We start from the raw sequence: 17542 nt of genomic DNA, 5'->3' as shown, positions 1-17542 counted from the left end.
GTGGAGAAGGCCACACCTGTCTCTGTGTAGTTGTGGAGAAGGCCACACCTGTCTCTCTGTGTGGTTGTGGAGAAGGCCACACCTGTCTATCTGTGTGGTTGTGGAGAAGGCCACACCTGTCTCTCTGTGTGGTTGTGGAGAAGGCCACACCTGTCTATCTGTTTTGTTGTGGAGAAGGCCACACCTGTCTCTGTGTGTGGTTGTGGAGAAGGCCACACCTGTCTCTGTGTGTGGTTGTGGAGAAGGCCACACCTGTCTCTGTGTGTGGTTGTGGAGAAGGCCACACCTGTCTATCTGTGTGGTTGTGGAGAAGGCCACACCTGTCTCTGTGTGTGGTTGTGGAGAAGGCCACACCTGTCTCTGTGTGGTTGTGGAGAAGGCCACACCTGTCTCTCTGTGTGGTTGTGGAGAAGGCCACACCTGTCTCTGTGTGTGGTTGTGGAGAAGGCCACACCTGTCTATCTGTTTTGTTGTGGAGAAGGCCACACCTGTCTCTGTGTGTGGTTGTGGAGAAGGCCACACCTGTCTCTGTGTGTGGTTGTGGAGAAGGCCACACCTGTCTCTGTGTGGTTGTGGAGAAGGCCACACCTGTCTCTGTGTGTGGTTGTGGAGAAGGCCACACCTGTCTCTGTGTGGTTGTGGAGAAGGCCACACCTGTCTCTCTGTGTGGTTGTGGAGAAGGCCACACCTGTCTCTCTGTGTGGTTGTGGAGAAGGCCACACCTGTCTCTGTGTGGTTGTAGAGAAGGCCACACCTGTCTCTCTGTGTGGTTGTGGAGAAAGCCACACCTGTCTCTCTGTGTGGTTGTGGAGAAAGCCACACCTGTCTCTGTGTGGTTGTGGAGAAGGCCACACCTGTCTATCTGTTTTTTTGTGGAGAAGGCCACACCTGTCTCTCTGTGTGGTTGTGGAGAAGGCCACACCTGTCTCTCTGTGTGGTTGTGGAGAAGGCCACACCTGTCTCTCTGTGTGGTTGTGGAGAAAGCCACACCTGTCTCTCTGTGTGGTTGTGGAGAAAGCCACACCTGTCTCTCTGTGTGGTTGTGGAGAAGGCCACACCTGTCTCTCTGTGTGGTTGTGGAGAAGGCCACACCTGTCTCTCTGTGTGGTTGTGGAGAAGGCCACACCTGTCTCTGTGTGGTTGTAGAGAAGGCCACACCTGTCTCTCTGTGTGGTTGTGGAGAAGGCCACACCTGTCTCTCTGTGTGGTTGTGGAGAAGGCCACACCTGTCTCTCTGTGTGGTTGTGGAGAAGGCCACACCTGTCTCTCTGTGTGGTTGTTTTGTGTGTGGAGCTGTAGAGGGCCCTGTAGCGCTTCACTCACCTGTTCAGTCTTGTCCCGGGCTTTTCAACAACACACACTCTCTCTCACACACATCTCCTTTGTTCCGACAACACTGTGGGTTCCGCTCTGGGGTTGCTCACACTTTTATTTTCCATTCAGGCTTTACAGGAGTTGATGATTGGCTCAAACACTGTTGTACTCTGCCAGTGTACCTATGATCAGTCTGTCCACTCCCTAAACTCAGTGGGACTCCTATAGCTACTGGCAGCATTAACTTTTATTATGCCATATCGGTTTGGTTGTTACATGTTTTTTTCTGTTTAACATATTCTGAATGTCAAATTGAGGCCGTATATTGTTGGCTGTTTTGTAGTCCTTAGGCCTACTTGTGTTACGCTGTCCCACAAAGTTTGGATGCGATATTGATCTATTTGATAGTTTTGATAGTACTGCATACATGTTTTATTAATGTCTTATCTATTTGGTTGTTGTTGTAGTACATATTTAGCTGTCTGTAGTTATCTGATTAGTTAGCGTCTGTTAGTTTCCCATTGAGATTCTGCAGTGTCAGCTATGTTGTGTTTATGTAGCACCTCCCCTGCCTTTCTGTTGTTGTGTTAGAGACTCTAGACTCACCATTCACCTTTCACGAGCTGTAGCTCTCTGTGGCTCTCCAGCATTAGTTATAGAATAAGGTAAAGCATGGACTTTCTTCTCTGTCTTGCGCATCATTCATAACTGTAAATATATGTGCTGCCTGTCCCAGGTCAGGTCAGGTGTGTGTACTTTACTGACATGTCAACATCCCTCATTGACTTACAGCTGTTCAGTTCATGTCCTTATTGTCAGGTTGTTTGAACATTGTTCTAGAACAACCATAGCCTCTCCAGGACTGAACATCATTTTGATTCAAAGCCCTAGTCTAAAGCTCTCTGCCAAGCCACAGTTTAGATAACAACGATCAATTCCCAATTTAAATCATTCATCCCCATTACTTACAGTGACAGTGAATGGTGAGTCAATCTATGATACGCCCCAAAAGGCACCCATATTCCCTTTATAGTGCACTACTTTTGATCAGGACCCTAATGGCTATATAGGGAATAGGGTGCCATTTGGGAAGCAAACTCAGTCTAAGTGAGGGATTACAGTAAATAAATACTCAGTTGTCTGAGCTAGCAGAGGTGTGTGTGTGTGTGTGTGTGTGTGTGTGTGTGTGTGTGTGTGTGTGTGTGTGTGTGTGTGTGTTTTTGTGTGTGTATTTTTGTGTGTGTGTATTATTGGACACCGATTTGGCCAATATATTTTTTTTTTTACACCTTTATTTAACTAGGCAAGTCAGTTAAGAACACATTCTTATTTTCAATGACGGCCTAGGAACAGTGGGTTAACTGCCTTGTTCAGGGGCAGAACGACAGATTTTCATCTTGTCAGCTCGGGGATTCAATCTTCCAACCTTACGGTTAACTAGTCCAACTCTCTTACCACCTGCCTTACATTGCACTCCACGAGGAGCCTGCCTGTTACGCAAATGTAGTAAGAAGCCAAGGAAAGTTGCTAGCTAGCATTAAACTTATCTTATAAAAAACAATCAATCAATCAATCATAATCACTATGTAACGTTTGTCATCTAATGGGGACCAAGACGCGGCGTGTGACGTGCTCATATTTACTTTTATTTAACTCAAAATCAAACAAACAACAAAACGACCGTAAACAGTCCCGTTAGGTGCAACATCACAAAACAGGAAACAACCACCCACAAAACACAGGAAAAAACACCCCTACTAAATAGGACCTTCAATTAGAGGCAACGAGGAACAGCTGCCTCCAATTGAAGGTCAACCCAAGAAACTTAAACATAGAAATAGACACACTAGAACAAACATAGAAATATACTAACATAGAACATAAACCAAGAGACGCTCCTCAGCCCGAGGTCTTCAGCGACGCTCCTCAGCCCGAGGTCTCCAGCGACGCTCCTCAGCCCGAGGTCTCCAGCAACGCTCCTCAGCCCGAGGTCTCCAGCGACGCTCCTCAGCCCGAGGTCTCCAGCGACGCGCTTCAGCCCGAGGTCTCCAGCGACGCGCCTCAGCCCGAGGTCTCCAGCGCGTCGCTGGAGGCTCCGGACTGTGGGCCGTCTCTGCAGGCTCCGGACTGGAGGGCGACTCTGCAGGCTCCGGACTGTAGGCCGTCTCTGCAGGTTCTGGACTGTGGGCCGTCTCTGCCGGTTCCGGACTGTGGGCCGAAAAAACACCCCTTCTAAATAGGACCTTCAATTAGATGCAACAAGGAACAGCTGCCTCCAATTGAAGGTCAACCCAAGAAACTTAAACATAGTGTAACGCTTGGGCGTAGTGGGTGCATTGTCAGGAGCAGGAATCAGAGAATGCAGGGTAGTGTTTTTTAATAACACACAACGGCAAAACACAAGCCGCCCCAACAGCGAACTAGGGCGCAAACAAAACCAAAGTGCCCAAACACATGGGACAGAACAGGTCGGCGCAAAATACGCACTCGCACCTCAAAATACAATGAGCGTGCAATCACAAGCTACACACAGATCCAATAATCCCGCACACAGAGCAGGCGGGCCTCCTGGCTAAAATAGCCCAGCTAATCAGCCAAAATCAAAAACAGGTGCACAAAATAAACGGAAAGTGGGAAAAGGGAATCAGTGGCAGCTAGTAGGCCGGCGACGACGACCGCCGAGCGCCACCCGAACAGGAGGGGGAGCTACCTACGGTAGGAGTCGTGACACATAGAAATAGACACACTAGAACAAACATAGAAATATACTAACATAGAACATAAACCAAAAACCCCGAAACACATAAAACAAACACCACGCTCACCCTGCCACACCCTGCCACGCCCTGACCAAACAACAATAACAAATAACCCCCTTACTGGTCAGGACGTGACACACTAGTTAACTACACATGGTTGATGATATTACTAGTTTATCTAGCGTGTCCTGTGTTGCATATAATCGATGCGGTGCGCATTCGTGAAAAAGGACTGCCGTTGCTCCAACGTGAACCTAACCATAAACATCAATGCCTTTCTTAAAATCAATACACAAGTATATATTTTTAAACCTGCATATTTAGTTAATATTGCCTGCTAACATGAATTTCTTTTAACTAGGAAAATTGTGTCACTTCTCTTGCAACAGAGTCAGGGTATATGCAGCAGTTTGGGCCGCCTGGCTCGTTGCGAACTGTGTGAAGACTATTTCTTCCTAACAAAGACAGCCGACTTCGCCAAACGGGGGATGATTTAACAAAAGCGCATTTGCGAAAAAAGCACAATCGTTGCATGACTGTACCTAACCATAAACATCAATGCCTTTCTTAAAATCTTTACGCAGAAGTATATATTTTTAAACCTGCATATTTAGCTAAAAGAAATCCAGGTTAGCAGGCAATATTAACCAGGTGAAATTGTGTCACTTCTCTTGCGTTCATTGCACGCCGTCAAGGTATATGCAACAGTTTGGGCCGCCTGGCTCGTTGCGAACTAATTTGCCAGAATTTTACGTAATTATGACATAACATTGAAGGTTGTGCAATGTAACAGGAATATTTGGACTTATGGATGCCACCCGTTAGATAAAATATGGAACGGTTCCGTATTTCACTGAAAGAATAAACGTTTTGTTTTCGAGATGATAGTTTCCGGATTCGACCATATTAATGACCTAAGGCTCGTATTTCTGTGTGTTATTATGTTATAATTAAGTCTATGATTTGATAGAGCAGTCTGACTGAGCGATGGTAGGCACCAGCAGGCTCGTAAGCATTCATTCAAACAGCACTTTCGTGCATTTTGCCAGCAGCTCTTCGCATTGCGCTGTTTATGACTTCAAGCCTATCAACTCCCGAGATTAGGCTGGTGTAACCGATGTGAAATGGCTAGCTAGTTAGCGGGGTGCGCGCTAATAGTGTTTCAAACGTCACTTGCTCTGAGACTTGGTGTAGTTGTTCCCCTTGCTCTGCATGCTTCGAGGGTGGCTGTTGTCGATGTGTTCCTGGTACAAGCCCAGGTAGGAGCGAGGAGAGGGACGGAAGCTATACTGTTACACTGGCAATAGTAAAGTGCCTATAAGAACATCCAATTGTCAAAGGTATATGAAATACAAATGGTATAGAGAGAAATAGTCCTATAATTCTTATAATAACTACAACCTAAAACTTCTTACCTGGGAATATTGAAGACTCATGTTAAAAGGAGCCACCAGCTTTCATATGTTCTCATGTTCTGAGCAAGGCACTTAAACGCTAGCTTTCTTACATGGCACATATTGCACTTTTACTTTCTTCTCCAACACTTTGTTTTTGCATTATTTAAACCAAATTGAACATGTTTCATTATTTATTTGAGTCTAAATTGATTTTATTGATGTATTATATTAAGTTAAAATACGTGTTCATTCAGTATTGTTGTAATTGTAATTATTACAAATAAATGTAAAAAATCGGCCGATTAATCGATATCGCCTTTTTTGGTCCTCCAATAATCGGTATCAGTATCGGCGTTGAAAATCATATTCGGTCGACCTCTAGTGTGTATGTGTGCCGCAAAGTTTCATCCTCCTGTTACAACACTACCATCACCTCCCTGAAAAAACAGACCTGTTGCTACTGTTGCTATGGTGACTGGGCCATTTGTGGTCTCGAGGAGCAGGGAGGAGAGGCACATTTGGTGAGTGGCAGGGGAGAGTAGTCGCTCTGTCGAGCTCTCATCCAACCCTGCTTCAGTACAATGTTACCGGGCTCTGTTTAGCTGAGTGAGGGTGTGTGCTCTTGGTTTTGCTGGTCTGGTCTGGTACTGGTAGCTTCACTGGGTCTCTGAATGTTAGTTGTATCTATCTGGCAGGAGGAGTGAATGGCTATGGGCTCTACTAGTCTGGTCTGGTTGCCTCTCTCTGGCCGGTCTGTTGTTTGGTCATTAGGAGGAGGAATTAGAGCATGGCTGGCTGTGCTGCTGCTGTTTCTCTGAAGTTATTGGACTGCAGGCTTCTCTCTGATCTTGGTCAGTCTGGGAGAGCCAGGCATTGCTTTCTGTGGCCACAGAGACAAATTCCAGAGCAAACAGCAGTCTGTGGGATCCAGTGGTTGTTAGTTTCCTTCCTCATTTTTCTTTGCTCTCTCACATTGAGATAGACTTAACAGACAGACCCTCTCATCTCTTCTGTCTTACAACCAAAGACGTACATGCACGTGTCATCTTTCCAAGTATGCCTAGGATGTTCAAATTTGTGTATGAGAGAGGCCTGTGTGAGAGAGGCCTGTGCTTTAATGGATTATAGGTACTGTATGTAACAGGGAGAGGGATGAGATCACATGTCTTTGGTGTTCTTCTGTCTGTCGGGCATCCTTTATATTATAACTCCCACACACACAGACACACACACACACACACACACACACACACACACACACACACACACACACACACACACACACACACACACACACACACACACACACACACACACACACACACACACTCCAACACCTCAACTCTCCTGGACTGGAATAAGGAATGATCAGTACAGAACAGAGCACAACACAACAGAATCTCGTAGGCTCCTCCTCCCACAGTATTCAGTAACATACAGGCAGAACCCCTTTAGACTTCCTCCCACAGTATTCAGTAACATACTGTCAGATCCCTTTAGACTTCCTCCCACAGTATTCAGTAACATACTGTCAGAACCCCTTTATAGACTTCCACAGTATTCAGTAACATACAGTCAGATACCTTTAGACTTCCTCCCACAGTATTCAGTAACATACTGTCAGAACCCCTTTATAGACTTCCACAGTATTCAGTAACATACAGTCAGATACCTTTAGACTTCCTCCCACAGTATTCAGTAACATACAGTCAGAACCCTTTAGACTTCCTCCCACAGTATTCAGTAACATACTGTCAGAACCCCTTTATAGACTCCCACAGTATTCAGTAACATACAGTCAAATCCCTTTAGACTTCCTCCCACAGTATTCAGTAACATACTGTCAGAACCCCTTTATAGACTTCCACAGTATTCAGTAACATACAGTCAGATCCCTTTAGACTTCCTCCCACAGTATTCAGTAACATACAGCCAGATCCCTTTAGACTTCCTCCCACAGTATTCAGTAACATACAGTCAAATCCTTTTAGACTTCATCCCACAGTATTCAGTAACATACAGTCAGATCCCCTTTAGACTTCCTCCCACAGTATTCAGAAACATACAGTTAGAACCCCTTTAGACTTCCTCCCACAGTATTCAGTAACATACAGTCAGATCCCTTTAGACTTCCTCCCACAGTATTCAGTAACATACAGTCAGATCCCTTTAGACTTCCTCCCACAGTATTCAGTAACATACAGTCAGAACCCCTTTAGACTTCCTCCCACAGTATTCAGTAACATACAGTCAGAACCCCTTTAGACTTCCTCCCACAGTATTCAGTAACATACAGTCAGAACCCCTTTAGACTTCCTCCCACAGTATTCAGTAACATAGTCAGATCCCTTTAGACTTCCTCCCACAGTATTCAGTAACATAGTCAGAACTCCTTTAGACTTCCTCCCACAGTATTCAGTAACATAGTCAGATCCCTTTAGACTTCCTCCCACAGTATTCAGTAACATACAGTCAGAAATCCTTTAGACTTTCTTCCTGTCCCTCAGCTGTCTATGTCTCTCTAAAGACACTGGTGACACTTCAGAGAGGAATCCACATCTCTTGATCATGATGGTGAACGATGTCATAGAGGACAGAACTGAGAAAGGAAGTGTCTCAATAAAATGAGGAGCCAGAACAGGATGGGTCAGTTGACTCAGTAACCACAGGTTGGAGTCATTTCATCTGAATAGTACTGACTGTGTTAAATCCCTGATCGCTTATGATGGTTGCCCCTGTGGCATGTGTGACCCCTCTGAATCACCAAGCTATAAATCAGATCAAACCATGATTCTGTGGCCATCATCACATCATCATCAGCTCTTTAGTAAAATAGATACTTACTGTTGCCTAGGGTGGTCTAGCAGTCTACGCTGCTGCCCCTGGAAGACATACTGTATACCTCTCCAGCATTGGTTTGAATCTGTCCCACTACAATTTCAGCACCCTCTCCCTCTCGTCTCCTGTCACTCCTCTCCTCTACCATATCCAATAAACACTAAATATGTGAGGAGTGAGACTGCCAAATTCCTGAAGAAAAAAAAGAACAGGAAATGACTATGCTCTCAACATCTACCCTCATCATGTAATTGATAACTGTGGTGATTCTAGAGGGGGTCCCCATCTACTCTTACTAGCTGGGTAGAATTTCAGCTGCAGACATGTATCAGTAACTCACTAGTCGTCCTCCCACTAAGCGTATCTACCATACACCCTTCCTCTGCTGGTATGACCTGTACTGGTATGGGTGATGGTTGACCAAGTTGACCGTTGAACTCTGTGACCTCCCGACGACCTCTCATTCTACAGAGAGACCAACAGTCTACACAGAATCTACATTACAGTCCACACACACACACACACACACACACACACACACACACACACACACACACACACACACACACACACACACACACACACACACACACACACACACACACACACACACACACAAACACCTCAACTCTCCTGGCCTGGAATAAGGAATGATCAGTACAGAACAGAGCACAACAGAACAGACCCTGTATTGATCTGGAATGGAATAGGTCACTCCCAGTCAGCATTGTATGGAAAGCCGTAGTGGAACGCCAAAAGGCATTCCAGTGATTCCAGAGCTGCTCAGTGTCACCTAGGATCTGTGATGGCTGTCACTGGGTTCTCTGTTGTCAGGTTATCAGCCATGTGGGTTTTAGTGTTGTTAACTTGCAGGCATATGTAGTGTTATGTTATAATGGTATTATGCAACATAGAATGGATGACCTTTATTGATCGCCCTCCCTCCTTCCCTCCTCTCTCTCTATCTTCCTCTGGGTGACAGGTATTGCCAGGTCCACCAGTGGGAGACTGAGGAGGACAGACAGAGAAGGTTCTTCTTCCATCACCAGTCCCAGTAAGTTATACTGTTTCTATCTGAGGCATTCACCATACACACACATTATTACTTACATACATCTGTTGGCCTCAACACAAGGACTTTGATTAATGCTACTGAGTTCATGTTGTGGGCTGAGAAAAATGCACAGCTGAATTGGTGAAGTGCGGGTTGACAAGGCACTGTTGACTGCCCTTCACACTTTTCACTGGATTTAGTGAAAGTAACAAACTGTATTCCGTCAGCAAGCAGACATTATCAGGGTTTCTGAGAAGTGAGCCACGAAACAGGTGCTGTAGCACAGATGGACCGATATGTTACAGTAAGCAGGTAGGAATGAATCACAAATATTCCCCTTGAGAGAGGAGAGAGGGATGGTTAAGACAGACACAGTGAGGGTGAGATGGAGAGAGATTTAGATATTTGGTATTTTATTAGGATCCCCATTAGCTGTTGCAAAAGCAGCAGCTACTCTTCCTGCGGTCCACACAAAACATGAAACATGAATAATACAGAACATTAATAGACAAGAACAGATCTACATCAAAAAATGGTTTTGAAGCACACGTAGCCTACATATCAATACATACACAGAGGCGTTGTTCCGTGAGATGTTGCTTTATCTGTTTTTTGAAACCAGGTTTGCTGTGTATTTGAGCAATATGAGATGGACAGAGTTCCATGCAATAATGGCTCTATACAATAATGTACGTTTTCTGGAATATGTTCTGGATTTGGGGACTGTGAAAAGACCCCTGGTGGCATGTCTGGTGGCGTAAGGGTGTGTGTCAGAGTTGTGTATAAATTGACTTTGCAAACAATTCGGGATTTTCAACACATTAATGTTTCTTATAAAAAGAAGTGATGCAGTCAGTCTCATTTCAACTCTTAGCCAAGAGAGACTGGCATGCATAGTATTTATACTATGATTACAATGAAGAGCAAGATGTGCCGCTCTGTTCTGGGCCAGCTGCAGCTTAACTAGGTCTTTCCTTGCAGCACTTGACCACACGTCTGGACAATAATCAAGATAAGACAAAACTAGAGCCTGCAGGACTTGCTTTTTGGAGTGTGGTGTCAAAAAAGCATAGCGTCTCTTTATTACAGACAGACCTCTCCCCAGCTTTACAACCATTGAATCTATGTTTTGACCATGACAGTTTACAATCTAAGGAAATGCCAAGTAATTTAGTCTCCTCAACTTGTTCAACAGTCACACCATTCATTACCAGATTCAGTCGAGGTCTAGAACTTAGGGAATGATTTGTACTAAATACAATGCTCTTAGTTTTAGAGAAGTTCAGGACCAGTTCATTACTGGCCACCCATTCCAAAACAGACTGCAATTCTTTGTTAAGAGTTTCAGTGACTTAATTAGCTGTGGTTGCTGATGAGTATATGGTTGAATCATCAGCATACATGGACACGCATGCTTTGTTTAATGCCAGTGGCAGGTCATTGGTAAAAATGGAAAGGAGTAGAGGGCCTAGAGAGCTGCCCTGCGGTACACCACACGTTACATGTTTGACATTAGAGAAGCTTCCATTAAAGAAAACCCTTTGAGTTCTATTAGATAGATAGCTCTCAATCCACGATATGGCAGAGGTTGAAAAGCCATAATGTTTTTTCAACAACAGGTTATGGTCAATAATATCAAAGGCTGCACTGAAATCTAACTGTACAGCTCCCACAATCTGCTTATTATGAATTTATTTCCACCAATCATCAGTCATTTGTGTCAGTGGAGTACATGTTGAGTGCCCTTCTCTATAAGTATGCTGAAAGTCGGTTGTTCATTTGTTTACAGAGAAATAGCATTGTATTTGGTCAAACACCATTTTTTCTAACAGTTTGCTAAGAGCTGGCAGAAAGCTGATAGGTCTGCTGTTAGAACCAGTAAAGGCCGCTTTACCACTCTTGGGTAGCGGAATGACTTTGGCTTCCCTCAAGGCCTGATGACAAAGACTTTCCTCTAGGCTCAGATTAAAGATATGACAGATAGCTCAGTAGCTTTCCATCTAAGTTGTCAATGCCAGGAGGTTGGTTATTATTGATCGATAACAATCATCTTTCCACCTATCCCACACTAACTTTACTATTTCAAACTTGCAATGCTTTTCTTTCATTATTTGTTTTTTTTATGCATGAATACGATGGCTCACTGTTCGTTGTTGGCATTTCCTGCCTAAGTTTGCCCACTTTGACAATGAAGTAATCATAACAATATTTGGCAATATTAAATGGTTTTGTGATGAATAAGCCATCTGATTTGATGAAAGATAGAGTTGAATTTGTCTTTCTGCCCATAATTTCATTTAAAGTTTCTTTACATCATTAATCTTGGCTTCATAATACAGTTGCTTTTTATTTTTGTTGAGTTTAGTCACATAATTTCTCAATTTGCAGTAAGTCAGCCAGTCAGATGTGAAGTCAGACTTACTCCTTTTGCCCCATCTATTTCAACCATACAGTTTTTCAATCCTCATCAATCCATGGAGCCTTAACAGTTCTAACAGTCAGTTTCTTAACAGGTGCATGTTTATCAATAACTAGAAGAAGCAATTTCATAAATTCATGAAGTGCAGCATCTGTATGCTCCTTATTAAAGACATTAGACCAACAAATATTTTTAACATCCACATAAGAGTCACAGCAACATCTTTTGTATGATCTCTTATACACTATTTTAGGATCAGCTTTTGGAACTTTAGCTTTCCTGCATATAGCCACTATATCGTGATCACTGCATCCAATGGGTACGGATACAGCTTTAGAACGAAGTTCTACAGTATTAGTACAAATGTGATCAATACATGTGGATGATCTTGTTTCTGTAGTATTTGTAAATGCCCTGGTAGGTTGATTAATAACCTGAACCAGATTAAAGGCACTGGTTACAGTGAGAAGCTTCCTTTTGAGCGGACAGCTTGATGAAAACCAGTCAATATTCAGGTCCCCAAGAAAGTATCTGTTTACATCACATACAATATCAAGCATTTGACACATATTATTTAGATACTGACTGTGAGCGCTGGGTTTCAGTGAGAAAGAGCACGGGTACGACAGTGAGACAGATTGAAAGAGCACGGGTACGACAGTGAGACAGATTGAAAGAGCACGGGTACGACAGTGAGACAGATTGAAAGAGCACGGGTACGACAGTGAGACAGATTGAAAGAGCACGGGTACGACAGTGAGACAGATTGAAAGAGCACGGGTACGACAGTGAGACAGATTGAAAGAGCACGGGTACGACAGTGAGACAGATTGAAAGAGCACGGGTACGACAGTGAGACAGATTGAAAGAGCACGGGTACGACAGTGAGAAAGATTGAAAGAGCACGGGTACGACAGTGAGACAGATTGAAAGAGCACGGGTACGACAGTGAGACAGATTGAAAGAGCACGGGTACGACAGTGAGACAGATTGAAAGAGCACGGGTACGACAGTAAGACAGATTGAAAGAGCACAGGTACGACAGTGAGACAGATTGAGATAATGATCGAAAACTTTATAAGCACTCACTATTTACTACTACTACTGTGTGTGTGTGTGTGCGTGCATGCGTGTGCGTAGGTGGGTGTTTGTGTGTGTGTTCATGTGTGTGTGCTCGTGTGTGTGTGTGTGTGTGCACGTGTGTGGGTAACTGCCAAGTGCTGGCATGAGGTTGCAGGCTGTGGCTGTGGCTCACCACTGAGGCCTCCTCCTCTCAGTGGGAAGAGCAAACTCCTTCTGCAGCATCAGCAATTCAGAGAGAGAGGGGGGGGGGGGAGTAGCGCCTGGAGCACCGAGTTGGGGAGAGGGACACACACACAGCCTGTGTATGAGCACATGTCCTTGCAGGATGTGCACTCAAGCCACAGGAATCTGACAGGCAATGAGGCAGCCAGATACTGTACTATGCAGGCTAACAGACAGGCTAGGATACACACACTTACAGACAGGGTTATAGGGATATACACAGGAATTCTTACTATTAGCAGTGTGTGTGTGTGTATATGTGTGTGTGTTTATGTGTGTGCGTGCTTGCGTGTGTTTGTGTTCTCAGGTGTGTGTGTGTGTGACAGGCAGAGTGACAGACAGGCAGAGCTAACAGGTAGACAGGCAGATTGGGTTATGGGAAGTGTTTAGGGGTGTGAATGAGACCTATCCTGTCAGCAGACCCCCCTTGGGAAGTAGAGGGAGGTGCCCCACACAAAGCCTCTCCTGGTGGGGCTGAGTTATGAGCAGACAGGAGGTAGATGGGCCTTAGGAGGAGAGTGCTGTTGTACGGTAATCTTAAGAATACACACATGCGCAGGCACACACACACACACACACACACACACACACACACACACACACACACACACACACACACACACACACACACACACACACACACACACACACACACACACACACACACACTACACACATACACACAAGGAATTACAATCTTATTTTCCCTAACCCCTAACCCTTAGCCTAACCCTAATTGTAAACCTAACCCTAAACCTAACCCCTAAGCCTAAAATAGCTTTTTCCTTGAGGGGACCGGCAAAATGTCCTTGTTTAACTATTCTTGTGAGGTCTTCTGGTCCCCACAAGGATAGTAAAACCAAAAGCACACCAACACGCACACAAACACACACAGACAGACACACACAGGACTGGTAGAAGTCCATCTGTAGTCTTTGAATATTGTCTCTGACAGTGGCTGTATTGTCCATGGCCATGCCCTCTGGGTGACTGTGTTCAGTTAGTAGTCAGGAGACTGATCTCTATAAGGGAGGAAGCTGCCACACTGTGTTACTAGCATGGCTCACTCCATTGTGTTCACTGTGGTAGTGTCCCAAATGGCACCTTTTTACCTATTGGCCCTGGTCAAAAGTAAGGCACTAGTACATAGGAAACAAGGTGCTATTTGGGACAGCCTGTGATCTAGATCATGTAGTTCATAACTATATCAGCCATTCATTGTGAAGCTGCTAGTTGATCTGTGATTCAGATTACTATTGTGTTTTGATAGGCACTTAGGCCCAAACTCTGGTCCACTGTCCTCTCTTGTTGCGCAATGCTTTAGACAGCCCTGGCCTAAGTGGTCTCAAGGCCCTAGCAACAGCCATGCCAGTGTGGAATCTGTTTATAGAAGTGCTCTTTTTCCTTCCATCTTCCTCCCCTCTCCTCCTCCTTTTCCTCCTCTTCCTCCTCCCTTTACCTCCTCCTCCTTCTCCTCCTCTCCTTCTCCACTTCTTTTCCTCCTCATGCCATCACAGGGCAGGACCCCAGTGCCCATGGGTCTGGCTTCTTCTCGGCAGCAGCCAACTGTCTATAACATTATAACATTAACACCAACTGAATGTCTATAACATTATAACATTAACACCAACTGACTGTCTATAACATTATAACATTAACACCAACTGACTGTCTATAACATTATAACATTAACACCAACTGGCTGTCTATAACATTAATACCAACTGACTGTCTATAACATTATAACATTAATACCAACTAACTGTCTATAACATTAATACCAACTGACTGTCTATAACATTATAACATTAACACCAACTGACTGTCTATAACATTATAACATTAACACCAACTGACTGTCTATTACATGATAACATTAATACCAACTGACTGTCTATTACATTAACACCAACTGGCTGTCTATAACATTAACACCAACTGACTGTCTATAACTGTCACGTCCTGACCAGTAAAGGGGCTGTTTGTTATTGTAGTTTGGTCAGGGCGTGGCAGGGGGTGTTTGTTTAGGGTGTTTCGGGGTTGTTTGGGTTATGTTCTATGTTAGTGTATTTCTATGTTATTTCTAGTTTGTTTTGTATACGTGTTTATTTTTGTTTTTCCTTCTTCTTCTTCTTCAAAAAAGATGAGTATACATTTTCCCGCTTTGTTTTGGTCCACTCCTTACGACAATCGTGACAGAATTACCCACCACAAACGGGCCAAGCAGTGGAGGAAGGAGCAGCAGGAGGAATATAAGGATTCATGGACATGGGAGGAGATCCTGGACGGGGCAGGACCATGGCACCAGGCTGGGGAGTACCAGCGCCCTAAGGAGGAGCTGGAGCCAGCCAAGGCGGAAAGGCGCCATTACGAGGCATTATACGCACCGATTGTCAAGTGCGAGAGGCGGCCCCAAGTATTGTTTTGGGGGGGGGCACACGGGGAGAGTGGCTAGGTCAGGTAATAGACCTAAGCCAACTCTCCGTGCTTATTATGGGGAGCAACGGATCATGAGAGCACCGGTGTATGCGGAAGTGCGCACGATCTCGCCCATGTGCACGCACAGTCCGGTGCGAGCGATCCCAGCCCCTCGCAAGTGCCGTGCTAGAGTGGGCATCCAGACGGGTAGGAGTATGCCTGCACAGCACATCTGGCCACCAGTGCGCCTCCTAGGCCCAGGCTACCCTACGCCTGCTCTACACACGGAAGCCATCAGGCCTCTGCACAACCCAGTTCGCCCTGTGCCAGCACTCCGCTCATGCAGAGCTACTGTTACCATCCAGCCAGGACGGGTTGTGCAGGCGGTGCGCTCCAGACCGCCGCTGCCTACTCATGACCCAGTGTATCCTGTTCCCGCTCCTCGCACAAGCCTTGGGGTGCGTGTCTCCAGTCTGGTACCTCCAGTACCAGCCCCACGCACCAGGCCTCCAGTGCGTCAGCCCAGTCCAGTTCGTCCTGCTCCTCGCACTAGCCCTGTGGTGCGTATCCCTAGTCTGGCGCCTCCAAAGCCAGCCCCATGCATCAGGCCTTCAGTGCAGAGTCCCCGTCCAGAGCTTCCGATGACAGTTCCCCGTCCAGAGCTTCCGGCGACAGTTCCCCGTCCAGAGCTTCCGATGACAGTTCCCCGTCCAGAGCTTCCGGCGACAGTTCCCCGTCCAGAGCTTCCGGCGACAGTTCCCCGTCCAGAGCTTCCGGCGACAGTTCCCCGTCCAGAGCTTCCGGCGACAGTTCCCCGTCCAGAGCTTCCCGGCGACAGTTCCCCGTCCAGAGCTTCCGGCGACAGTTCCCCGTCCAGAGCTTCCGGCGACAGTGCCCCGTCCAGAGCTTCCGGCGACAGTGCCCCGTCTAGAGATTGCCCTCCAGTCCGGAGCTCCAAGAGTCGCCCTCCAGTCCGGAGCTCCCAGAGTCGCCCTCCAGTCCGGAGCTCTCCAGCGACGCGCATCAGCCCGAGGTCTCCAGCGACGCGCCTCAGCCCGAGGTCTCCAGTGACGCGCCTCAGCCCGAGGTCTCCAGCGACGTGCCTCAGCCCGAGGTCTCCAGCGACGCGCCTCAGCCCGAGGTTTCCAGCGACGCGCCTCAGCCTGAGGTCTCCATCGACGCGCCTCAGCCCGAGGTCTTCAGCGATGCGCCTTAGTCCAGAGACTTCGGGAGGGGTAAATAATAATAAGCAGTTAGCAGGGGTGGACAGGTTAGGTTGGGGAGTAAGGCCGGAGCCTGAGCCACCTCCGCAGTAGGAGGTTGGGGAGGGGGGGGGGGTGTAGCACAAGAACCGTCGGTGACGGTGGCCACCCTCCCTTCCCTCCCTTTAGTTAGGGGATTCTTTTTGTGTTGGGGTTTATTTTTTTATATATTTTTTGTTGTTTAAGGTGCATCCGGGGTCTGCACCTTTGGGGGTGGGTACTGTTACATCCTGACCAGTAAAGGGGCTGTTTGTTATTGTAGTTTGGTCAGGGCATGGCAGGGGGCGTTTGTTTAGGGTGTTTCGGGGTTGTTTGGGTTATCTTCTATGTTAGTGTATTTCTATGTTATTTCTAGTTGGTCTATTTCTATGTGGTGTTTATTGGGTTGACCTTCAATTGGAGGCAGCTGCTTCTCGTTGCCTCTGATTGAAGATTCTGTTTATAGGGGTGTTTGTTCTATGTGGGTTTGTGGGTAGTTATTTCCTGGTTTAGTGTTTGTTGCACCTGATGGGACTCTTTGGAATCGTTTGTTTTGTAATACGTACTTATTTTTGTTTTTCCTTCTTCTTAAAAAAAAAAGAAGATGAGTATACATTTTCCCGCTGCGTTTTGGTCCACTCCTTACGACAATTGTGACAATAACATTAACACCAACTGTCTATAACATTATACCATTAACACCGACTGTCTGTCTATAACAATAACACCAACTGACTGTCTATAACAATAACACCAACTGACTGTCTATAACATTATAACATTAACACCAACTGACT

General features: G+C 45.8%; 1 protein-coding gene across 1 annotated transcript in view; it reads left to right on the top strand.

The window, feature by feature from the left end:
- septin9b (septin-9) overlaps positions 1 to 17542 on the top strand; it is a 116599-nt gene that overhangs the window by 12668 nt on the left and 86389 nt on the right. Inside the window, exon 2 of the mRNA XM_045719945.2 lies at positions 9291 to 9362. Coding sequence (XP_045575901.2) covers positions 9291 to 9362 — 72 coding nt within the window. The remainder of the gene's footprint in view (positions 1 to 9290; positions 9363 to 17542) is intronic.

Source organism: Salmo salar, chromosome 06 (genome assembly GCF_965601325.2).
Source record: "Salmo salar chromosome 06, fSalSal1, whole genome shotgun sequence".
NCBI classification, from domain to species: domain Eukaryota; kingdom Metazoa; phylum Chordata; class Actinopteri; order Salmoniformes; family Salmonidae; genus Salmo; species Salmo salar.
Note: the sequence above shows the minus strand (reverse complement) of the source record. Positions and strands in the feature narration are given on the sequence as shown.